Source organism: Agelaius phoeniceus, chromosome 3, assembly GCF_051311805.1.
Source record: "Agelaius phoeniceus isolate bAgePho1 chromosome 3, bAgePho1.hap1, whole genome shotgun sequence".
NCBI classification, from domain to species: Eukaryota; Metazoa; Chordata; class Aves; order Passeriformes; family Icteridae; genus Agelaius; species Agelaius phoeniceus.
Window position 1 is genome coordinate 110928235 of NC_135267.1, and position 26355 is coordinate 110954589.

General features: G+C 46.2%; 1 protein-coding gene across 3 annotated transcripts in view; it reads right to left on the reverse strand.

Annotated features, from left to right (window-relative positions):
- Positions 1 to 634: 634 nt before the first annotated feature.
- TTBK1 (tau tubulin kinase 1) overlaps positions 635 to 26355 on the reverse strand; it is a 104578-nt gene continuing 78857 nt past the window's right edge. For all 3 annotated transcript variants that reach the window (XM_077176163.1, XM_054629595.2, XM_077176164.1), the window contains 2 exons: positions 8692 to 10286; positions 635 to 7928 (listed from right to left, as the gene is read on the reverse strand). In XM_077176163.1, the coding sequence (XP_077032278.1) occupies positions 7502 to 7928; positions 8692 to 10286 (2022 nt within the window). In that variant the 3' untranslated portion in view covers positions 635 to 7501. The remainder of the gene's footprint in view (positions 7929 to 8691; positions 10287 to 26355) is intronic.

Below are 26355 nucleotides of genomic sequence, written 5' to 3' on the forward strand. Positions count from 1 at the left end.
TTTATGGTGCTTAGCTTTAACTTTCATCTGCCTCTCCCTGACATAGACTTTTAGGAGCTTTTATGTCCCAGTGTTTATTTTTATCATTTTGGATTCTACACTGGAGTCAAATGTGTTTTCTTTTGGCTGTAGGAGAAAGAATAAAATCTGTCATTACTTTCCAAGGGAGTAGGGTCTTTTATTCTTTTCTGTTCCCTCTTCCAGCACCCTCTCCTAAAGCTGGGTACTAAACTCTCATCACACACCCCTGGATGTGGTCTGCACATCATAGGCATAAGGTAATTTGAGCATGGTAAAAGGAATGTTGTAAAAACTGTCCTCAGCTTAAACATCAGATGGTCAGATAGTGTTAAAAGTCAAACCATGCCAAGTTACTGGTTTGCTTTTGCTCTGCTTCCCACATATTAATGTGCAGACCCAACATGTTTCCAAATGTGGCATCTTAACTGTGGCATCTTGACTGTGCAAAGCATATTTTTTTTGTTTTATTGTTGTTAAAAAAGCAGGCTTTTCTCTCTGACAAGTGCTGTTTTGGGAGTGGATGGCTGAGCCTGCCGCCTGCAGTGTGGTTGTAAACAAGGTTCATGGTGAAGGAACATGTCTTGCAACACCAATAAATGGGAGAAGACACCAATGAAAAGGTAGACAGGCTTTTAATGGCATGATCCAGAATCCCCTTTTAATAACAAATCTAATGACAACTGTGTCTGATATGAACAAGAAATGGCATAATTGTTTATTTTTTTTTTAAGATGTGATCTGAAATTAAGACAAATGCCAGGTGGGTCTGTACACAGACAGGGCTTCTGTGATGCATGCCAGATTTTATGGCCAAGAAATTTGCCATGCAGTTGAACCAGATTGTGGTTCCTCAGTCGGAGTCCTACATTCTGTTTGCAGTGTGTAAACATTCTCCAGCTGCTTTCCTAAAGAATGCAAAGAAGATATGTAGAGAGAGATTTAGCCTTGGGATTCAGTCACATTTCCAGGCAGAAGGAGCAGAAGTCCTGTCTCCAGAGTGTGCCGGAGGCGAAGGAAAACGTCGGTGCGCCAGGTACAACGTCTGAGTGTAGAGTCACATGCTATCGTGGTAAAAGGAGATCTATAAAATCATCTGTGTTCCCAGCTCCAATTCCTGTCTGGAGAAGAAGCAGCAGGTCCCATAGCACAGCAGTCCTGGTTTCACAGCCAGGGGTACCCCCACGTCCTGCAGAGCTCATCCCACCCTCCGCAGGGATGGTCCCGAGCCTGTGCCGTGCACTCCCGAGGAAACGTCAGCCCCAGCCTCCTCCAGGGAACCTGTGCCAGAGCTCCCTGAGCTCCAGGCAGGGCAACAAGGGCCAAGCCAGAGGCAGGGCAGCCACTGAGGAGCACCGTGCTGGCACCAGTCCTGCAGGGTCTTCACCAAAGCAGAGCTCTCACCCCTGAGGCCCCTCTGGTTCAGGAGCTAAGAGCAGGAGAAATTATTATCTTGGTCCCTACAAGGAACCCAGCTCTGGATTTGCTTTGGTAGCTCCCTTCCTCCTTTCAGCACAGAGGGCATCAGTGTTTACTTTAAACCTGCTTTCCAGCCATTTGCAGCTCCAGAAATAAAAGGGATAATGTTCCTCCTTGTGACCCAGCGTATGGCCTGTATGGGTTCCACAGGCTGATGGCCAAGTCTGCCTCAGGCTCTGCAGAATCCAGGAGGGCTTCAACCCCCCAGGCAAAAAGGGACTGACCTGGAGGGAACATACAGTTACTTTGAAGGCAAGATTTGCTGGAGGAGCTACAGTAGGAATGAAGTGACAGGAGAGGGATGGTGTACAAATCACTGTCATTTCCTGGGATTCTGGCTGTCCTGGGGATCACAGCTCACCCCAGCCTGCAGGCAGAGCTATTCTCTGGCCTTGCAAAACTACCAACCTCAATGCTCATGGAGGTCTTAACATCAGCTGGCTCTGCTGCCACTGCCAGCACAGTCCCAGCCCCTTGGAATGCAGCACCTGCACAGGCCCTGGGGAGCCAGCACACACTGAGCCCACCCAGCAGCCCAGTTACAGGCACATGCCACATGAGGAAAGGGCCTGAACAGCAGCCCAAGCTCTCCTGCTCATGGGGAGGTGCGGGAGTAGCTGGCAAACAGATGGAACCAAAGGTGTTTGCAAACCCTCAGTGGTCCCCGTGGACTTTGTCAAACCAGCCTGGCTCTGCTGGAGCACAGCCATGTTTCAGTTCAGCCAGAAGAAGCTCATTTGATACCAAACTCATTATGTCCACAATGGGACTTTTACTGTGTTCACAGGATAAATTTAACTGCAGGTGAGTGATGTGTGGGGCAAGGCCTTAGGTGGGCATTGGTGTCAGTGCACGTGGAATAGCTGTAATAAACTGTACAGAGAAAAAAGCAGTGTGCTGAGGGACCACTGGGATGCTACTGGAGCTGCCCAGGCTATCAGTGATCATCTTCTAACAGAGGATCTACAGTGAGAATACACCTCTGTGTGGGAAAGGAGAAATGTGAAAGATTCTCTTGCCCCAACACAACCTGCTTTGGATCTACACGTTTCACCACCAAACTCTCAGTGCTTGTGTTAGCCAGGAGTAGCCACGTGAACAGTGATGCTCCAGATCCTGCTCCATGCCCACAGAGCTGTGTGTCAGTCCAGCAGCTGCTGCAGGTCTGGTGGCAAGCAGGACAGCTGTCAGCCACCCAGGCTGGCGTGTTTCAGCCCTGGTTTGTGCTCAGGCAGGTGCAGCCTCACAGCTGACATGCTCTTTGGTAGAGTGGTATCCTGTTCCCCCATGCACTTTCACTGCACACAGCAGTGAGCCCTGCACACATCTGAAGTCACAGATGAGACTTCTCTGAAGGCAGCAGGATCCTTTTTAACCTTTAGTCACTATATATAATGGTCACTACTTATATTGTTGTAATTATATATATATATATTTTATAATATTCTTTACTTAAAAAAGGGCAAGCAAAGTCTCCTGCCTCTCACTGATTCCAAGCACAACTGACCCAGAGATATTTGCTACCAAAACACCTTTTGCACCAAGGCAAACAGAAGTGCCTGTGCTGCCAACCAGACAAATCAGCTAAGCAGCTCCATCCATGCATGTGTTTGAGCCTCTCCACAGTATCAGTCTGTCTGGTGCCATCTGTCCTTTTCTCCCTCTGCTCATACAATCCATTGCCACACTGGTTTAGTGCTGAGAGCTGCCTTTCAGATTCCCCACGTGGCACATCCCCCCTGTATCCGTGCTTCTTTGCAGGCAGCTCCTGGCCAGACAGCAGCCACTGCTCCTTCTCAGCTGCTGGGCAAGGCCCCTGCAAATGAGGGCTCAGGGCAGTCCCAGAGGCTTTTGTGGTCTCAACACAGATGAGCAAGATGTGTCTCTCCCTACCCATGAGGAAGGAACAGTGGTGGCCTGTCCCAGGAGTTTCCCCAAAACACACACATGGGCAAAATCACCTGCAAGGACACAGCCACACACCCCAGCAGTGCTTGAGCATCCCCCTGTGCCCTTGAGCTTGGCAGAGCTTGCACAAGACTCACAGCAGAGAGCAACAGGGCCTTGCCTCTCCCACCTTTCTGGGATGTGACAGCCCACCATGTCCCGTGATGCCACACTAGATCCTCTGGCATTCCTCAACCACCTAACTTCTCCCCAACATCACAGGCCTCATCCCTTCTTGTCCCCAGACATGTTCTCCTCTGTTTGCTCCAGCTATGGCAGGTGCCCTTCCAACTTTCCTGCAGGGCAGCAGAAGAAGAGAGGGCCCAGAGGAAATTCTGTGTGTGTTGCTCCCCCAGATGGGAGCACCCCCATCCAGGAGGACACGGCCTGGGGCACACCACGCACTTTCCTGCTGCCCTTCATGCCAGGGACAGCTGGGAAGCAGGGCTGTGCAGGAGCAGGGAGTCTGGCAGCACAACCACGAGGAGAGATGGCCCATGCTGGTCTCAGATCTCCATGGACCCAGATGCACCTTCAGCCCAGCCCTGTCAGACAACACTGTGAACAGCTTTGTTGATGACCTCCACAAGTCCCATCTTGCCTCAACCATTCTTTGATTCACTAAATCATGGAAGTGGTGGAATCTTCCTTGCTGGAGACACTGAAGGCTCATCTTGACACAGCCCTACATAATCTAATCCAGGATCTCATTTTCAATAGAAAATTGGACAAGGTGATTTCCAAGGGTTCCTTTCAATGTAAACTTTTCTTTAATTTCTGTAACATGGAATATCTATTTACTTATATTTTTAATTTCCTTGCAACCAGATTAGAACAAAAGAAAAATTATTATTAAAAAAAATGTCTCAGGCAAAAATTTCAGGGGCAAAAAAGCATAATAAACCAGTGGGTTTGGAGCCATTCAGATCTACCACTCCTGCTCAGTTCAGCATAGACCTGTGCCTGATGTCCAGCTGTGCTGGCCATCTTTCCCTTGCTGTCTGAAACCTGTGGGACCTGCCAGGTGGCTCTCCAGTTTATACCAGCTTTGGCATGTATCCTGGTGGGACCAGGAATCTGCTGCACCACAGAGGGGGATGATACCTTGGTGCCACCAGAATCCTGCCTGCTTCTTGTGGTTGGGTCATGGTAGATAGACCTCTTAGAAGACAGCTCAGTTTCACAGAAACCTTTTAATAAGAAAGTCCCCCTAGTCCTGTGAAAGACTTCACTGGATGGTTGCTTCACAATTAAGAGCCTGCCCGATTTCTTCATCTGCTGTTCTTGGCTGCTCTGACTTCCCTGCTTTCATGTGCCAGAGGAAGACCACAGAACCATAGAATGGTTTGGGTTGGAAGGGACCTTAAAGATCATCCAGTTTCAGCCCCTTGCTGTGGGCAAGGACACCTTCCACTAGACCAGGATGCTCAGGGCCCTGTCCAACCCAGCCTTGTGTCTGCCCTGGAGCTTCCTTTCTGACATTGGGCCACAGAAAACTGTTCCTTAAACTTTTTCCTGAACAAATAAATACACTGATTGTGCTTTATTGGCTTCCCATGATGAGGCAGGTTTGCTAACCCTGTTAATAATCCTGTAGTCCTCTTTCAAAGCTCTTTCAATGTCATTTTTGGCATGTGCATTAAGACATGGATGGACCAACTGGTAAAAGCTTCACAACCAAGTCTTATCATCTGAGCACTCTAAAATTAATAGATTTAATAAATTAATAGGAGTCCCATTATGATTTATATTTCTGGAAAGAATCTGTCTTTGAGTTTATTCTGTTTTCTAGTTTCTAAATCTGCAGCACATACTTAGGTTCTAGTCTGACCCACTCTTCAAACTCAGAGAAAGTTTTAGTGCCACCAGAAGAAGTGGTCACAGTCTCTGTGCGTCCTTCTTCTGTTGTGGGACCAAATGGTGAACCAGAGTGATGAAATGAACCAGATGAAAAATAAACTGGCAAATCAGAGCAGTCTGTGTCATGCTGGATCAGCATTTCCAGCCATTTATCAAATAGCTGCTGCACTGTAAATGTGGTGGAACTGTGCAACTAAACAGCTGGAACTTGGAGGGATGTTGCTTTTGATGGCAACATCAGCTCAGTCCATCAGACCACAGCCTGAGCTCCCTCTGAGTTCCCAGTGCTGCTCTGCAAAGATGAGGGCATGTTTGGAAATCAATGGAAAACACTCTGAGCTGGGTGAAATGAATTCTTAGTGTTGGCAACACTGAGACTGTTACATGAAGGGGTAATTCCTGTCTCCTGTTCCTACACATTTCCCTGTTCAGGTGTGCAAGGAGTTTCTCCCTGACACCCTGTCACAGCTCTCACACTCCTTTCCAGGACTCCTGTAGGTATGAGCAGCTTCAGGATTCCTTGAACTTGATGGCCATCAGTGTGTTACTGTTTGCATTCATGTTCAAATGAATCAAGGTCATTACTGTTCAGGTTCCTCTGTCAAGCTTTGTTGTCTGCAAATAGTAAATTTGCAGGTAGTTGCAACTGCAGGAATAGGTGTACAGAGCAGCTGTATTTTTGTTCTGTCTCATGCAGTGCCTCTTTTAGGCATGACAATGGTGTGAAGCACAAAGAATTTGGGTCTGGAGTGTTTTCTTCTGTGAGGTGTGGGGAGAATTTTGTCTGCTTCAAGATCTCATCAAGATCAGACAGGTACCACTCCTCCTTGCTTTCACTTTCAAGCCTTCCTAATTGTCTGGGGGCTAAACAGTTGGTTGATTTAGCTCTAGCTGAGTGTTAGCTTATGTTCAGATAATATTACTTGAAGAGCACAGCCCTTGCTTTTACATTCACATTGTTCATCCTCAATGCATGGCAGAGGTGAGCACCAAGGAAAAGACACAAACCCCACCTCTGCCACTCAACCCACTGTCCCCTCAGATAGAAATGCACATGGCCATGGCATGCCAGCAAACCTCTCATTGCAAAGCAGCAGGTTTTGGGTACACTACAGGATAATAATTTCCCACCCTGCCGTGTAGGGGAACTTTCAACCACAGTGCCAAAATTCACAAACACCAAGAGCATGACAATAAAACACAAGGAATTCAGGTGCAAGGGGCACCCAGGCTAAAGGCATCCAGTGACTATTCACATCCTCGCAATGGAGCTGTGTTTGGTGCACTGCAGGTCTGTGGCACCAACCACGCCCAGGCTGAGAGGAACCACCCTTGCTGGGGGATGTGATGTCCACAGATCACAGTTTGGTATTTGTGACAGATGTGGCTGCAGTGCGCTCCCTTCTACATTAATTAGCAAGAGCTCCTGATTTCCCAGCAAGCTGCCAACACATCTCTACTTCCACCTAAGTACCCACCACACAGGCATCTGCTGAAACAGCAGCAGTGTCTAGAAGCAATGCCAGACAGCCTCCTCTGTGGGACATACTGGAGCAGGTGGGAGCATCCAGCAAGACCTGCCTGTCTCCCAGTTCCCACCTGTAGAGGCACCTCTGAAAAGGAGAGAAGAGTCCTCCCCTCCTTACCCCTTCTCTTATCTCAGCAAACATGGACGCATCCATCCTTCTTGAATGAGCTAGTGGCAATCCCTTGCTAACACAGGTGGTGGGAGGTGAGCCAACACTCAGGGAGATGGCAGAGACCAAGGCTGGTGTTCTCCCAGCAAGGAGAAAGGAAGGAGCTGCCTGAAGGACAGGAGCCTTCCTCTTTAGCAGGCCTTGCTCTTGTCACCTCTGCTCCTCCTTCCACAGCTGGAGTCGGTGTTGAGGACTGGTATTGCTAATGGGGAGGAGAATCCCTGGGGAGGGAGGCAGGTCAGGCACTGGGCAGGCTGGGTGCTGTGCGTTAGCAAGCGTGAGCTGCGGGCTGGGGGGGTCTCCCTTGGAAAGGCTCCGTGGCTCAGAGGCTGCCAGGCCCGTGGGAGCTGATTGCAGTGTGGGGTGAGAGTGAGAGAAGCATTCAAGTACAGCTACTGCTATACACTCGTGGGTCCAGCATGGAAGGCTGTGCTGCAGCATCTCAAGTGTATACTATATGCAGAAGTGACCCAGTCTGCTGGGCTCGCAGAGGAAGGTCATTATCTGGCAGCTGCCTTACTTTCCAGGGACACCTGCTTTCCTTTGGTTGCTGGACTTTGAGTCTGGGTTTTTCCTCTTTGTCGTTTTTTGGCCACGCCAGGAGATGGCAGGGAATCTCCTGTAGGCCCCGGGGCCTGAGCTGAGGGCTGAGGTCGGGGGGAAGGAGGAACTCGCTGAGGAGCAGTCCCTGGTTTGTGCTGTCGGCAGGGAGAAGGACTTTCCCTCCGAGGCAGCAGCTGGCTTCTGGGGGAAGTACTGGGGTTCCTGGAAGGAAGGATGGGGCTCCGAGGGGATGCACCACTGGACCTCTGCGAGCTGCTCCGTGGAGGAAGAGAAGTGGAGCTCGGTGACGAAGGAAGCCGACTTTGTACCTGTGTTGTTCGGCCCTCGGATGGGACACTGCCAGCTGGTCTCTGTGTCTGAAGCCTGCAGAGAAGAAAAGAGAGAGAAGAGGGAGGATGAAGGGGAATTTTGCAAGGGACTCTTGGGCTCCTGGCAGGATTGGCATGAATGTTGCCAGGCAATTACAAGGAGTCTCCAGCACCAGGGTGGGAGAACCTATGCTGTGAACAAGATGGGGCACCAGTTTGAACACCATCCTGTAACCCAGTTTAGTTAATGCTAAGTGTTTGCCTTGATGCTCCAGCATTCTCTGAGTCAACACGCAGGCATGGTATGTGGGGCTTCTCTTAACATGCAGAATGGATGCAGCAACCTTTTCCAAGGCAGGACATACAATTTGGGAATGTGGGCATGAGTTGGATTGCACCAGTTGGCCTCTCATGGTAACTGTGATGGAAGATAAACCAACTGAGGCAATCCCAGCTGGCAGCCTCACTGCCCTTGCAGCTCTAATTACAACAGTAGGGCCAGGAGGCCAGGTCTCCCTGCAGAGTCATGGCTGTGCTGCCAAATGGAGAGCTCAACACTAGGGGCATCTGCTATTATCAGACCAAGTGAAAGGGCTTGTAAAAGGAAAGGTCTCAAAGCCAGGGCAAGTGAAGAGAGGCTTCAAAAAAAAGAAGACAGAGAGGTGAGTATTTCACACACCTGTGGGCTGAAATGACCGTAGGAAACAAGGATGGACTATGCATTCAAGCTGAGTAAAGGATGAAGTCATGGGAGGTGAGCAAAGCCCTGGCTGTGTCTCCTCAACAGCTCTTTGCATTTCTCACCATTTTGGTCTTACCTGCAGGCAGCAGCTGCATCCTGTGGGGAGCTGCCCAGCCCTGCCACCGCAGCGGCCACAGAGCTCTCCAGCGGCGTTTTCACCGGCACGATGGGGCGAGGAATTCTGCTCCTTGTGCTTATGGGTCTCTCTTCTCTCCCCAGGAGCGCAGCCTTCCTCTCTCCCTTCCGGGGGATGGAGTCATCAGAGTCATGGGTGTCCTCCTCGGAGCCGGTGGCTGACAGGGTTTCGGAGGCTCGCCGCCGCTCGTCGCTGGAGGAGGCCGAGGAGGAGGCACCTGAGGCCAGCCGCAGGAGGCGGCTCTGTCTCTTCTCCATCACCAGGCGAGCCAGGTCGGGCTGCTTTGCCCTCTTATAAAGCCTTTCTTTGGCTGAGAGTGAAGTTGAAAGGTCTGAGCCAGTGTCCTCCTCAGAGAACAAAATGGGTATCCGACTCCTGTACCGGGAGCCCAGCGGCCTCCTGGGGCCCAGCTGCGGCGTCTCGAGGACGGTCTCTGCTCGCTTCAGGTGCTCTGTCGCTGGTGCTGCCTTCTCCAGGCCAGGCTCCCTTGTAGCCACCTTGGCAGGCTCTTCCAAATCCAGCGAGAGCGCCGCTTTGCCAGAGGGCTCTGGCTTTTCCTCGGGAAGCTTTGGCATGCCGTTGGGAAGGGCCGGCTGCTCGCCCACGGTCTCTGAGGTGGTTTCCATGTGATTGGCCGACAGCGCGCAGCTCTCCGTCTCTGCCCCTTCCAGCCCGGAATGAATGCTGCCATTCTCCACCAGCACCAGGTTATCCTCCAGCTCCTCCTCGACGATGACCTCCTCGAACTGCCCCGGGGGCCCGTGCTCCTCGTGCCGCATCAGCTGCCCGCTGGAAGACATCACGTTTAGGTGGGTCTTCTCAGCGATGTGAACAAACGTGCGCTCCACTTTGGTGAACGGGGAGGAGGCTGTAGCCACTGCCACAGGAGGCTTTGGTTCTGATTTAAGGACTGAGGACAGGGTCCCTGGCTCAGACACATCCAGCTGGCTCCCCATGGGCTGCGGCCGCTCACTCTGAGGTGTCAGTGCAGCAAGAGTGCCCAGATCGACTTCTGGAGGTAACTCTGCAGCCACTGGGGACTTTTTCAGATCACCTGGTGAAAACAGCACTAATGTTTTTGAGCCTTCCTCCAGCTCCAGGTCCCCATCAGCAGTGGATGCTCGACCCTTGGAGCCCTTCTGGTCATCAGCCAGGAGCGTGGACGGTGCGCACTCCTGGCTGCGCTCCGTGCTCTTCTGACTCAGGTCACTGCTGGAATCACTGTGCATGTCAATCTCATTGCCCTCCTCCTCCTCCTCTCCCTCATCCTGCTCATCTTCCTCCTCCTCATAGTCTTCCTCCTCTTCTTCCTCCTCCTCCTCCTCCTCCTCTTTTCCATTCATTTCCAGATAAGGTTCCAGAGGTTTGCAAGGAGCAGTCAAGACAATATTTGAAAAATCAACTTTCTTTATCCGCTGGGATAACTTAGGCTTTTCCCAGTAGTTGCACATATCTTTTCTGAAGTCTTGGTAAGGCAAACTTAAAGGGACCGCCTTGGGCAGGCCATTTATTTCAAATGACTTCAGCAGGTATGCCTGCAGGAAGACAAGTGTGACAAAAGAAGAGGGTGAGTTAGCATTCAGACAACAGCATTGACACAGAACACATCAGGACCAACAGCAGCGGGAAGAATCCATGGAAAGCATCTAATCCATCTCATGCTTCCAAAATAAATACATGCCTGAGCAGTCATCACTCCATCATTTGATTCATACAAACCTTAGGGAGGTTCACAGGTACTTATCAATGAAGGAAACGAAACATGGCAAAGAAGTTCCTTTGTCAGCAGTCTTTAACCTGGACCTAAAAGAACCATTTTCAAGCAATTCCCCAGGATTTTTTCACATTTCCCAATCTTCTTCAGTGTTTATGTATTTATTTCAGTATTTATATATTTACATAGTCACTCCTGCCTTACTGAAAGCACTTAGCAACTTGCTTTTATGCCCAGTGAACTGAAGGGGCACCTCTGGGCTAGATAAATTTCCTGATCACTTTCCATTAGCATCCACCATTGCCCCTGCACCATCCATCCCCCCTTCTGCTCCCACATCCCTGTAGCAACTCCTCATTCTGTCTCCCACAGGCTTCTGCTTCCACTGCAATCATCAGCAAGTCATGAAAGCTGGCACACAAAGTGCCATTATCAGACCCTGGGGTGTCCAACCAGGAGAAGTGAAGGGCACACAGGACAGGTGGTGGTTGGGGGCACTGTTTCTCCAGCAGCAGCCTGTGGCAGTAGCAGGCTGTGAAATGATTGCAAATGATCCTACAGAAAAACAGTAGCTCACACACACATGCACACACTTGACCAAACAAGGCCAAAATAAATAGGAAATGCCTGTCAAGCATGGCCTAATTAACAATCAGTTGCAAATGAAAATCCCATCAGCACCACTCTGCAGAATGGATTTTAAACCAAATCATTTACAGCACACTTCTGCTAGGGCTTGCAAACGTGTAACCTCTCCATAAAATCAACTGGTCAATAATGCATCACATGTTACCCTTGAAAAGTCCTGACCACGAACAGCAGGGCTCCAAACATCTGTGTTTTCCAGTGGCATTCGACACCGCCGGAGGATATTTAGGCTACACAACTAAATATGCACCCACTTAACCATGTGAGCTCCAGAGCTGCTCACAGCTACCACATTCACCTGGCCGTGGGAATGGATCTTTTTGTCTCTGCTGGGGAGAAAAAGCCCTCAGTGGCTTTTCAGTCCAATGGCACAATTAAAAATGGTGCTGAAAAATGTACTATTTTAATGCTCCTGTACAACAGAGACATTTCAAATAGGTTGGTGGGCAGCACCAAGCTGTTCTGCGTGGTGGTAAGTTGTTATCCAGTTAATATTTCTTTTTATATCTTATAAATTAAAACACAGGCTGGTTTTGGCAATACCTCTGGAATCCAAAGCTGCTTCTCTTCTTTCATTACAGCTGAAGCCTGGCCCTGAAGATGGCTCTGTATTAGCCTGGTTTGGGCCTTCACTGACCCACTCTACCTTTTGTATCAGGATGGCAGACGTGGAACTTGGATTGGTAAGAGGCACTTACTGCCCTTTGCAAAGGAAATGACCCACGTGGCTTCATCCCTCAGGCATCTCTTGGAAATTAGTTCGTTCAACAGCCTAGGACTGGATGATGCACGTTGACTGGGTTTGTTTTTCCCAAGAAATACATCCACAGTGCCATTCCTGGAATCAGGATGCACTTCCCCAGTGGGAATGGGTCCTGACCAGCAGCTTGCCTTGTGCTGAGCCCCCCGTTGGAAAGAGTTCCACAACCCCACCAACAGTTCCTTTGCTGCTCTACCTCATGCCATTTTCCAGATGCTGTGTTTCATTATGCAGATGGAAAATTGCTGTTTTTCTTTGCATTGTGAAATATGCACCTGTGTAGATCTTCAGATCTCTTCCCAGCCCTTGGCTTGTGTCATCTCTTCTGCTTTGTGGTCAAGGTGAGCTGAATCCAGCCCTGCAGAGCACATCCTGTATAGGCCAGAGATATGATTTCTGTGCCCTGCAGTCTGCATCACCAGCAACCCTGTCTCCAGCAAACCCTCTTTCCTCAATAACTTTTCCCTTGCAAGACATCAAAAGTTCTTCTGAGATGAGGTTGCACTAAGCAATCATGTATGACATGGAGCTGGACAGCAGGATGTTGCTGTAAGAAAAATGGTAGTTCTTTATTTCTTTATTTCTTGTGCTCTGGTGCCCCTCTGCTACCATAGAGTCATGCTGTAGATAACCTTCTAACCCTCATGTACTTCCACCTCTACAAATTCCTTGCAGTATTTAGGAAATGGACTGTGTTTCTGTCAGTCTTTTCAATTTCTCCATGTATGTTCTACTTTCCTGTATGGACACTGCACCCTGAAGACAACAGTGACTGCTTTGATTGTACCTACCTTTGGGAGACTTGGACTGCTTCACCTGCTGCATGCACTACCCCAAAACTGCAGAACACATTCCTTAAAGCAGCCCGAGACAGTCGCTGCTCTGCCACTGGTAAATGCACCGTGGAGAAAGTCCAAAGAACACAAACACCCAACTACAAGAAACTCTGCTGAACAAGGTGTTCCCAGTTTGAACCCCTCACCAGAGAAACTTGGGTCCTGTCTTGACAGTCTTTTGTACTACATCACACTCAGCTAGCTTTAGGGCTATTCCCCAAAGGCCAGAGAAGAACCGAGGGAAGGTGTCACAAGATCAGAAGTGGAGAGGCTTAGCCTGTATCTTAAAACTGTGGAATAAAAATTATATAAGGAATCTCTGGAGATCTCTGCTCCAACCAGCCCTCAAAGCAGGACCAGCTTAGAGCTGCCTGTGCTGGGCCACATCCAGCTGAGTTTTTAGTACTTCAAGGATGGAAATCTCACAACCTCTTTGGGACCCTCTCCTAGAGTTTGAGGCTCTTCATAGTGAAAAAGTTGGGGGGCTTAGGATCTAATTCCTATATCTAACCTTCCTTTCATGAAACTTTTGTCCATAGCATCTCATCCTTCCATTGTGTACCTCTGAGAAGAGTATGGAATCTCCCTCCATCAGGCAATTTGATGAAGAAAAAGGATGCCACAACCAATCCTGTTTTTAGGCAGAACAGACCCAGATCTCTCAGCCTCTCCTCATGTCAGATGTTTCTAGTTCCTGGTCATCCTGGCAGCCCTCTGTCAGGTTCACCCTTCTGTGAGCAGGAACTAGGCCATGAGGTAAGGCAGCCACATTTTCCTTGCTGTTTGACCTCAGATTTCCACTCCTGACTCTCTCTTGACTTGTTGGTCACTTGTCCAGGAATGCCTGTGGCATTCCATGGGTCTGAGCATGTGTTTACCACCAAGTCTGCATGTTTCACCTCTTTAACACTCTGTCTCTAAATAAAACTTGTCTTAGATTATTCACTAAGGTTGAAGTGCTTGTGAGTGTTGCCCAAACAAATATTTTAGGACTCTACCTACTTTCTGGTCAAACCTAGAAACTGCCAGGTAGAACTCTGCAGAGTTGCTTAACAGAAGGCAACTGGGTTGCCAGAGATAGAAATAAAATCTGAAAAAATGTGGGAGAGTTCAGGGTCTGCAAAACTTACCAACCTATTAAAAACATCAATACCACTGCCCTCTTCCAATTTCATGAATGTCAAGGAATGCCCCCTACTCATGAGGACTGGGTGGTGACAGATTTGGAAAGAAGAGGCACCACTTGCCTTATAATTCACCAGCGTGGCCAGTAAACAAACCAACAGTGGTATTTCATCATGGATTGCCAACAGTTTTTTGCTAATACTGCAACTTCAACTGCTGCAGTTCCAAACATTGTCGAGATGGTGACACTGCCACGGGGTCTGCTCATACTTGGCTGACTGCCCTAGATGTGGAGGACATGCTTTTCATAACTCCTCTCCTTGACCATGTTTTCTTTTCATTATTGCTTGATCTCTTTATGAACTGCTGAGGAAAGGAAAATCATGGGAATGATGTAAGTGCTCATGAATGTATTAGAATTGTAAGTGAGTGAACTGAGATTGTTCCAACAATTCCATATGCCCAACTGACCTTATACACATGGAATGGGGATTCAGTGGGCATGGGCCTCATTGCAATCTATGGCAAAAGGGGCGGAGACACCACTGGAGTTGGGCTCCCACTCTTTCAGTGCCACCAAAATGAGGTGCTCTGATCTTGAAAAGGGCTGGTCTCCCATGAAACAGGCAGAACAGATAAAGAGAGGACAGAGTGTGATCATGAGGGGACCTTCCCACCTCCCAGATGTAGTTCATGAGGGTACAGTGTCACCTGCAGGCACTGCCCAGGAACCTACAGTGGTCTGTCCATCTGGGAGGTGTCAGTGGAATTATGAAAGAATGGTTCAGCACATTCCCCTTCCCACTGGAAACGGAGAATGGCAATGGCTCATGTTTCACAGCCATGATGGTTCAAGACTGGTCCAAAGAGGAAGAAATCTGATGGATATTTCACATTCCATAATATCCCCAAGCTAATGGTCCTGTCAAATGCTTCAAGAGGTTGAGTTACTAGATGGAAGTTCAGGTCTCACTTTAAATCTTATGCTGCAGTTAATCCAAGCTTTTGGATGGACACACAATATTCCTGAAAGTCCTGTGTGTTCATCTCCCTCAGTATCCCAGCTCACCTGTTCTTGGGAAATATTAACTATGGATTTGACCAAAACTTGGGAGATCATGTGAAAAAAACCACACAAATCTGACTTGAGGCACTAAGGAAAATGTGGTTTGAAGTGGCACAAGACTAATACAACCACATGGAACTGCAACATCCCTGAGCCACCGTTAATATTTGTGACTTATAGGGAAATTGTGACTTATAGGAAAATTTCTATGATTTATCATCATCCACAGGACATGTGTACTAATATACCATGAGGAATGCATATTCCAAGGGTGTGGGGAATGTCACAATGCAGTGTCTGGTCTTTTTCACTAACAATGACACCAGGTCTGACATTTGTTCAGAGCTCGCACACACTTCTGGGGCACAGTGATGGAATATGGTCTGCAGAGGGATGGTGATGCCAGCACACACTGGGATTACTGACACTTTGACACCTTTGGAGGAAGCAGCCTCTTACAACAGCGGTGTGTGTGGATGAATCAAAAGGGAGAGACCAACAGCAATATGCATGTCCTGGGCAATCCAAAAAATGTGCCTTGTACTCTGTATCTTTCCTATGCCAACCTTCCCAAGATTATCCTTTTCTCCCTGGGCTTTAGAGAATTTCCTGGCACCATTTTGGCTGCTCTTGCTGGAAGCAATCCCTGTTTCTGGAGCTGGGGAGGATGTTTCCCTTGGATCTTTTCACTGCTGCTGCCCAGAAATCCAGAGCCCCTTCTCCCTCCACAAGTTCCAGCCACTGCCCCAGTTCCAGTCACCACTGCTGATGGAACTGCCACTGCCAGGAGAGCCTCTGTTGGCTGGTGCAGAGCAGACAACCCAGCAGCATTGGCTTTTGGTTTTGGACAATAAGAAATGGTACTTTCCTGTTTTTTGGTTTTGTCCCTGTTCCCCACTGGTTGTTTTTTAGGGGGAGAGGGAGCTGTGTAACTGCGAAGGCTCAGATGCTGTGTTGTGTTTTTTCTTTTCTTTGTCCTCTCTCTTGGCCATGTGAGCAGCAGTAGGGGCTTCTCCACCAGCTTGTCTTTAGCAACAAGGTACTTGTGACAAGTGGACTTGTGGTGTTGTGGGCTCTGGAAGCTATTTTCACACCCCAACTGATGGCATTCCAGATCAAATGATGTTATATAACCTTGCTGAACAAATCAAAGCATTGACTAATGAAACTCATGTGGCACTGAAGGAAGCAAAGGTCCAATTGCAGTCAACATCAAAAATGGCTTTGCAAAACAGACTAAAATCAGACTTTTATTATGGCCTGAAAATGCAGTGTGTGCATGTGTGAGCCTGGGACACCATCCATGAGTCTGAATCGTGGAAGTTCTTACTTAACTTGGCCAGATCTATAGTATTGATAAATTGCATTATTTGTGAATCTGTGATCTCTGAATTTGTGATCAAGTTCTTACTGAACACAATCAGACTCAGAGTCAAGACCACATTCTCTGTGAAGCTGTGCCTGTGAAAGTTCTTCTTGAGCTCAGCTGGACTCACAGTGCTGTGCTGGGAATAAATAGAAATTTATTCTATTTATCCTACTCTATTTATCCAGCCACACCCAGGCCCCCTGATCTCTGAGGACCTGCTGGACCTGAGAACTGTGATGGTGTTCGCAGGGGTCCCAGGATGAGGGAAGAGACAAGAATGTTGCCTCCATGTTTCAGAAGGCTGATTTATTATTTCATGATATCTATATTATTAAAACTATACTAAAAGAATAGAAGAAAGGGTTTCATCAGAAGACTAGCAAGCAAGAAGAAGAATGATAACTAAAGCTCCTGACTCTCAGAGAGTCCGAGCCAGCGGGACTATGACTGGACTGTGATTTGCCATTAATTAGAAACAACCACATGAGACCAATCACAGATCCACCTGTTGCATTCCACAGCAGCAGATAATCCTTGTTTACATTTTGTTCTTGAGGCCTCTCAGCTTCTCAGGAGGAAAAATCCTAAGGAAAGGATTTTTCATAAAACATGTCTGTGACAAGAACAAGTGGGTTTATTTTCTGTCAAAATTTCTACACCCCTAATGCAGCACATGGCACAGAGTGGGCTCAGTGTCCTCCAGAAAAGCCTGCTCTCCTAGGCAGCTCTGCACTGATGTGGGCAAAGGGAACAGTTTCCCATATAAGCCTAATAAATGTTCCCTTTTACTTTAAAATTTGGGATTTTTTTTCTCTCCCATCTCTTGTAAGGAAAAATCAACCAGGTACAGGAAAAAAACCTAAAACCCCTCACAATGTTTATCTCACGTAAATTCAGGAAATGATGCACTTCTTCTACCCACTGTTCTGTTTCAGACCATGCTATAAACCATGGCACCACTGGATCCTTCTGCAGAGCCTGACAGACATTCACATATCAAATGTAACTAGGGATCTGCCACACACCAGCAGCCTCTCAGGGGCAAGCTAAAACCTACTGTAAAGCATGAGGAAGATAAGCTTTGGACCTTGCTAAAGGCAGACTCAGAAGAATCCTGCCTGAGCCTCCACAGAATTCCCAGGAGGAAAGGGGACTCACACATTGTACAACCCTCTGAGACCACAGCCTTATCCAGGCTCCTTCTTCCAGACCATCACCTGCCTGCACAAACTGCTCTCTGCTTTTGAGCAGCTGGAGTCTTGTGATTCTTCTGCATGAGGGAAATTTCCACCACACTTTCCAGAGGTACCACAGCCTTCACATGCCTTGAATTGAAACCACATTGTGGCCTTCCCAAAGTACATAAATCACATCTCTAACAGTCACATAACTTTGTTTCTATTCCCAGATGTGTCTTAAGTGCAAGTTTTTAGTGCTCACACGTGTAAGCAATAATGGAACTCTCACTGTTCTACCAGATCTCCTTCAACTCCCTGTGCAGTGCTCCCACCTGCCCAAGGATGAGCAGGAAACACCTTCCCAGAGCAAATGAAGTAGAAAAACAAAGAAATAAAGCAAATAAAAAACCCAGCCATCAACAAGATGCTGCCTTTGATTCTTTAATAAGGTTTTGGTAGTATACAAGCTTTTTTTTTTGTTTGTTCGTTTTTTCTTTTTTTTTCTTTCTTTTTTTTTTCCCGATTGTCTGGATTAACATACATGGATTTAAAAAAGGCACAAAATCCATTGCACAGCTTCTGTTTCATTTGTTTTTGATGACATTGCCTGTTCATTGTGGTTTCAAGTGTAGGATTTTACAGTACTCTGCAGCATTTACAGCATGATCTACATACAGGTAATCAATGCATGCTTTTATACAGGAGACAGAATTCAAATTCTCTCTCAGTATTTCTATATACACAATAATACAGTCTTTTTCTTCTGAAAAAAAAGCTTTAAATTGGTCTTGCATGCTTGGTATACCAGAAGAATTAGTGCAAGCATATATTACAGTGTTATTGCAGTACAAAAAGGGGTTGACCTTAGGCTCTAAAGGGATTAGATAAGGAAGAATAAAAAGACTCGAGGAAAACAAGCTTTGGATCCCTTTAGTCAACGATGTCCTTCCAAATGGATCCCTACACAGTACTGCCTTTAAAGCTACAGCAGGCTGCGTCCCCTCCCTCTCCCTGCTGCCTTCCCCCTGAGACAAACTTCCACAGCTTCTGCAAACCTTCTGTCCCTAGCAGTCCATGAGGACTCCTGGCAGCCTGAGGAATCCCTTCTGCTGGACCTCTTAATCCTGGAGACCTGCTTGAAGGGGACTGCACTGAGATCCACTGCTTCAAGCAAACTCAAGTCCCAGCAGATGGAGTTTCTCAAGTAAACCAGGAAGCACAACAGGTTCCCTACAGCTTTTGTCTCCTCTCAGTAGCAACGACCACAGAAACCCACATTCACCTCCTACTCAAGTAGCAGTTGGTTAAATATGGTTTATTTAACCATGAATAAACTCTCCTGCTTAGCAGCAACAGAAGTCTAACAGGTGACACAAGGTAATGCAAAGGAAGGATATGCTGGTCCCTGAGATTCTTTATGGGAGCTGAAAGGTCTGAGAAGCAAAAATCAAGTTCTCAACACGACATTAATTGTTCCACTCGGAATGGGAAGAGGCCTTAGTCCTGAGAGATGCAGATGGCACACAGACAGCAAGAGCTGTAGTCCAGTCTTCCCTGTAACAGCTTTTATTTGGATACTATCAGGACCTTAGCATATCCTGGAAGTGACATTATCCTCTGCCAACATAGACTAAGCTTGATCGGGACTGGGAGATCTGGCAGGATTGACAACAGTGTGTGGAAAAAACCTAGAATCTGAGTTTCTGAAGCAGCAGCTCTTTCTTCAAACCAGCATCAGATGAGGTAAAAGTAGCAGGGGTCTTAGAGCTGCCATGCTTACTTGCAGGATCTCCACGTTCCAAGAATCAGCACCATAAATGTTAGAGATGTTCTTCTATCCAGCACCTTACCATCAATGCTCCACAGCCTTTTTCTTCATTCTTTTTACCAAGGTGAATAGGACAATCCAGTCCTGTGCTGGATAAGTGCTCTGCTCCTCCCTGTTTGTGCTTTCATGTGTTGGGTTTGTGCCAGTTTTCCTAGCGTCTTGGATGGAAGCAAAAGCTCTGTAAATGTGGGATGCCTGCCACTCAGCTTCCCAACTCTGTACCCACCAGTGTCTCCAGTGAGAGCCAATGCAGAGCTCCCTGTCTGAGCAGACACGGAGAACACTTCATTTGTATCACTCACTGGAGACTTGGGAAATAGTGAGCAAAGTGGAAGGAAATGATAATCCAAAAATTCCTCTAGTCCCTAACTGTAAAGGCAACTTAATAGCAGCAAGAAAGAAGAAGAAGAAGAAGAAGAATATTCTGAAAGCTAAACATCTTCCTACGTCATAAAAATAACCAGAAGTCAGCAGTGCTGAGTAAGAACCTGATCTGGTAGGGGTTTTCTAGGAAGGACCAAGCTGAAGGGGCAAGAGTCCCATGGAAATCCTCCTTATCTGACTTGTTCAGAGGAAATTTGCCATTACTGTGTTTCATGTTGCCAGATAATTAATTGCACTCATAATTAAACTGAGAAACTTGTTGGAGTTGTTGGAGGAAACCCTGGGGATTTTTACGAGGCAAGTGCACTAGATGAGGTAACTCATTGAACCACTTTGCATATGAAAAAATAAAACCTCCAAACATAAAGCAATTTTCTTTTTGAACACTAGAAGACATGCAAGTGAATGTAAAATGGGGATTGCTTCCAACCCCCAGGTTACACGGTTAGCAGCTTGTTCAAAATGTACATTCATCGTAACATCATTTTTTTTCAATGGCAGGTGTGATATAAAGAAGTTGCAATACAGCAAATAACACTTAGAAACATTTCCCAGAAATTAATCTTCGCGCTGTCCCCTGGAACTGCCAATGCAGGTTTGTGTTATAGTGACCCAAACACAAAACACGTGGCATAAAAATGCAACAAAAAGCAAGGTAGTGCCACAATGATCAGCCTTTGTGTGTTTTATTTCATCTTTTAATAGTACCCAAAATAGGTGTTTGCATACTATAAATTATGTCCCAAGTGCCAGCACTGTTCCCATCACCAGAATACTCTGCCACTGGCTGACAGCAAAAGGAGAGATTTTTGTGTTGTGTATTTATGCACAACATGCTGAATGAAGAGACCTGGGCTGGGCCAGGTTGCTGAAATCAGACCTGCAGCATGCAGAGCAGGCCAGGTGCACCCCCTGAACCAGATGCCATAAAGGTACTTTCTGTAAGTGGCGGAGATTTGCTCTTTGCAGCATCCTTTTCAGCATTTGGGGGGTGTGCAAAGTGGCCCACTACTGGCACAGAAACTCTTCTGTAAGGCAGGAGCACGTGTGACAATTTGCACGCCACGCGTGGGTCACGCACACACACAAACACACAGACAGGCAGAAATGGAAGCTCCAGCACAAAGCATCCCAACACCATCCTGGGGACAACAGTGACATCAGGAAGCACATCTGGCTTACTTTGGTCAGCCTCTCCAGAAATTATTTTCTCTTCCAGTCACTCTGGGGAGAGCTGGAAAGTCTCAACAGGGAAGCAGGTCAAGAAAAAGGTACTCCATGTTCTCCAGCTGAGAAATAGCTGAGGCAATTTTTTCACAATAAACACTAACAGGACTTTAGGGGTTTGCAAATTATCCATGATTTTAAAGGCTTCAGACCTTGTGTGCTAGGAAATGCAATTTTGTTTTTTTTTCAGCTAGCCTCTTGCAGCCCATCTGTTACTGCCAAGCAGAGCTAGACAAATATACGATAGCTATCTCCAAATTGTTCTTTCCCATTTTTACCAAAGGGAAACAAGAAAAGCAAAAATAAAAATAAACGCTTCTCTTTTGAATAGATTGGGATAAAAGAGCCCTTTCTTATGCAATGTGAAAGTAGCAAAATGGTCTCAGCTTCAGGTAAAGTTCTGAGAGTGTCATGAATAAATCTTTAATGACAACCATTAATAAAATGTGTCATTCATACCACCCAGCAGTTGACAATACAAATAAATTCAGCCATTGACGCAGAACTGCGTCAGTTACTATGTGGCTGTAATACAAATGTAACTGGATACCACAGAGACTCCATGTAGCCTAAGGAAGGGATGCCAGACCCACTGGACAAACATGGTTGGTATCTGTCACCAATCCCCCCAGATAAGCAGTAGAAAATCTTCTCTTTTCAAGAATAATCTTGTGCTGCTGTCAAGCTCTTAAAAGCTCCACGTATACATATCATGAAAGATTGATGGTGGTGTGAGAGGGAAGGATGCTAGAAAACAGGAAAAGGACTGAACACATCTTTCCATGCTTTCTGACCTTCAGTCTCACGGTGCATCCTATTGAGCTATTTTACAAGAGAGGAGTGAATTAGCAATGGTTGTATTTTCTTGCCTTGATTTATTTACAAAGGATCACAGCACCAGATTCAAATAGTGCATTTTTTCCACAATAGAGCAAGGGAAGTTCCTGGTGATTTGCAGTCAAAGAAATGCCTCAGTGATATTTATTGTATTTGGTATATAGGTCCCACCCACTGTCCTGACAATTTGCAGATTATGAAAAGATATTCAGCCTCCTGAAATTCCCTTTTGTGCAACCAAACATCTGGCTTTATCCTGACATGATCTGAAAAGGCTTTTTTTGTTGCTGACTCCCCCATGTAAAACAGCAGGGAAGTGACTAATGAGAAAAATAAAGCACTTGGGATCTTTAGAGTTTAAGAGCCCATAGGAAGGTATGAATGCAACAAGTGTTGTTTCAGAATAAACTTGGGAAAGGCTAAACTGAGGTGTTTGCTCTGGTTTCCCAGACTGCAGAAGGGTCTTTCTGACTGCAGAAGGCTTCTACCACAAAACAAATCACCAAGATTCTCAAAAGAGGCTGCACACTTTGGGGCAAAGTGGTCAGAGGCAAAGATGGTATCAAAGCCTGGCAATGCTACTGAAATAAAAGACAAATGAGGTAGATAACCACTCCAAAGTGAAATCTTTGGAAGAAATGTTTGAAGCACAGAGCAGAGAAGTGCCCCAAATGACACTTGTTTTGTTTCTAGTCTCAAGTGCTCACAGCCTAGGCGAGTTAGAAGAACAGTGTGTGTGTTCACTGGCTTTAGAGCCACTTTTGGAAAAGAAACAGCCCAGCTACTGAAGAGCCACTCAACCTCTGTGCCCCTGAATGGGCTGGGGAAGGTGCTGAGAACACCTCTGCTTATTATGGCTGATCAGTTCAAGCAACAGGCCCCTTTCCAGAGGTCCTGTATGGAAAAAATATAGCAAAAAGGAAAAAAAGATTGTTGACTGGTTCTCAAAGGCATGCTGCCTTCTTGTGTAACACCGGGGTTTGGTGTTTCACAGCTGAGGAGAGCTGGGCATCAAATGAAATGGCAGAAGAAACAAAGAGCTTGTTTCAAACAACAAGATACTTTGGTGGCCTAATGGCAGTGGCACAGGCTTCATAAGGGAAGAACAGTCATTATATGTGGCAAAGTAAAGAACACCAATCCCCAAGAAAGAATCCACCAGTCTGTGATATCTCCAGTTTAAGATAGGAGCAGGAGGAAACACTGCTGTGTTAAAGTTTATATTTAATGAAGAGTGTCAGCTCTGTTGCATTTATAATTGCCCTCTCCTGACTGCTTGAAACACCCAATTTGGTTTGAAACCTCCTGACTCTCCCAGCTCCTAGGCTGGAGAATGGGGACAGTCAATTTGCCAGCACAGAAAAGCATTCATTTTGAAGAACTTGAAGAGTTTGCAACTGGAGCTGCGACATTTTCTCACTCACAGACACCAGGCACTGATTTAAGTGGAACTTGGGAGACGTGCTCACAACACCAGAAGTGGTGTTCAGCCAGCTATTTACATGGTTTGAAAATGCAGATGGTACCCATGTCTTAAGGGAAAAACCATTGCCAGCTGTCTAAATTTAGCTGCTGAGGCAGACAATAACTGGGGGGAGCCTGCTAAGTCCTAAGGATTCCAGGACTTGAAACTCATGCAACTGCCCTGAAAATGGAAGGTATCCTCCACACTCATTTTTGAAATCAAACTGCCTTTAAACAGTTTGATCTCACACAGATTCCATGTAGAGCTGAGACTGCTCCAGTTGCCAAAACATGCCATTCTTTTGCAATTTCCTCCAAGGAAGTCAGAGGGAGGGAAGGCCTCTTGGCTGCTCAAAGTGCTATAGGGATTGTATGGGGCACCATGAGCTATGCAATGCATAAGAGACGGGTGCAGGAGACATGCTCTGCAGGTTCTTGGGAATGGCAAAGGCAGAAGGGAGTGCAGGTATCCAGGGATGCAATAAGGATGCGAGAGATGAGATTCCATGAATGGAATAGAGGTAAACCAGGGGTTTACCAATGTGTGGAGTGGGACACACGCAGGAAACCAAGGCAGAGCAAAAAGACTTTGTCATATGGAGAAGAGATGGGAGAGGCAAATTGGAACAAAGAGGCAACCAGATCTCAGAGAACTTCTCAGTGAGGTGGACGTGAGGGGGTTCTGCATGTGAAGTCTACCAGCAGCTTGGGGCTATAGCCAACTGCTGCTGTCCTTGCATCCAGATTCAGATTTGAGCAGAAGCTGGGTGGCAGCTGCTGAGCAATGTCTCTGCTTACAGAGCAATGAGAAGATCCCAGAGGAGAACATCAGCTGCCTTATCTCAATCCAGCCTGGAGGCCACTGTCCAAGGACAGCTTCTCCATCCTGGGTGGGGGGGTGTCAGCTGCCATTCAGCCCAACAAACACAACTTCTGAACAAGCTTGCCCTTTCAAGAACAACAGTCCTGCAGCAGCCTTGACCACCACAATGCCCAGCTTCAGACACACTACAAAGAGAAGGAGTGGTAGGACAGGGGTGACTTCATCATGAAGAGGTAGTGTAAGGATGGGGTTATACCACCCATATGGCTGTTTTACAGGGCATTTCTATATTACTTTCTGCCAGAGACTTTAAATAGTGAAAGAGGTGATGCACTGTAACTCTTTCAGATGCCTGCCCCCCAACAGTAGTAAAAAATAATGGGAATGGTAGACAAGGTCAGGCTCACACCAGGGACTTCATCATCATGGGGGTATCAAGAGGATACTCCTAATGAAAACTGGCACCTGCAGAACTGCACCTGTGCCAGTGCAATTTATTTTCAGTCAACCCCCTCCCACCAGAACTGTCTCCCCTGAAAGTGAATGCGTGCTGACATAACAACATTTACCCAGTGCTAGCTTAACCCAAGCTTTTACAGTAACATTTTCACAGAAATCATATCTCATTAGCTCCTTCCTGAGGGAAGGAGGCTGAGGAGAGAGCAATAAATTGGAAATATCTCCCATTCTGCATAGAAAGAAAGTGAAAGGAGCCAAGAGGCCGAGATATAAAAAGATGGCTTTTATATGTATATACAAGTGATGAACATTTGCTCACTTGAAGTAGATCATGAGATCCCAGTGACAGCTTCCTGTCCTGATGCCAATGATCTCTGTGAGGGAGTGGCAAATGCTCATTTCCAATTTGGATTCTGAGGAGAACAGGTGCTATGTACAATGGGAAGTAAAAGAAGAGTATCTCCCTCAGGATGCAAATCCCGTTCTTGGACCCTTCTGATGAACCCAATTTGCCTAAGAGTCTGATGCTGAAAGGGAATTTTATTTCACTAGTGTTGATTCCCATTGGCTTTTTCCATCTGAAGAACTAAAAAAACCCTACCAAACATAAAAGGACAAATAAGTAGGGCAACTAACTTTTCAGCCCACAGCCCCATGATCAATTTTCATGTCAACAGCCTTCCATCAGCTGGGTTTTTTGCCAACTGATTTTGGATATATTTACATTTATAATTGCAGTCATTATAAATTAAACACAATAAATAAATGCAATATAAATGTAATCTACATAAGATTTTTTTTAGAATTGCACTGCAACTAGTTTCAATATTAATTTATTACATTTCCATATATATAAAAAAGACCTCTTTTCACATTTCTTTAATTTGCCAACTGTTCCTCAACAATATGTAGATTCCATAGTAATTAATACAGCATTAGATGAAGATGTTAAAAAACCCCTTTAAATTGACTATTTTTAATACTTTTTGCATAATACTTTAACATCAGGATTCCAGCCATTAGCACCAATTAATTTGTTCAGAATTAAATTGTAAAAGACATATTGATCATGAAATAAGACTTCCCATAAAGCCCAGGTGACAGCAACATGTCCAATTATTCTGGTATAGAGCCCAAATTTGATGGTTTAACAGGACTGGTTTAGAAACCAATATTTAGAAACCAATTACAGAGACTGAACAGCAAAGAATTCAGTGTCTTTAACTAATGTATTTCAGTGGTTTACCACATACCTATGTCTTTAAAATGAGCATCTTGCTTCTAGGTTTACCTTTGCTATTTTATCTTCCAGCACTTAGACTCATATCCTTGCCTGGCAGGTTAAAACCACTCTTGCTCTATTCAGGCAGAGACACCTAACAGCAATCATGTCACTTTTTAGTTTTGTATTTAATGACAGACTGCATTTCTTCCAGCTTATTCTACAAGGCAGCTTTTACAGAAGCATTCTTGTATCACTTCTTCTCTTTTAGGTTTTGAAAATCTTTTACAGAAATTTCCATACAAGACTTGGATATGTCTGGTAGTGATCTCACCACCACAAAAGATCTCCCTCTGTTCTTCTAGTTTTTCTGTTTTCCTGCTGATATACCGAAGAAGAATTTATTTATTCTTTTTTTTCTTTTATTTTTTTTATTTGCTGCTGCTGCAGCATAGTGAGAACTTAGATGCAGCTAATTACTTCACCTAACTGCCACCTCATTTTGGGAGACAGCACCTCCCAGGGCACAGTTTCTCTCATTCTGTACATGTGACTTACATCTTTCATACTCCAAACATGACCTTGTCCCTGTGTGGATGCAATCATCACTTTGAACACAAGCAATTTATCAAGCAATTCAGATCTTTCTGCAGAGCTGATCTGT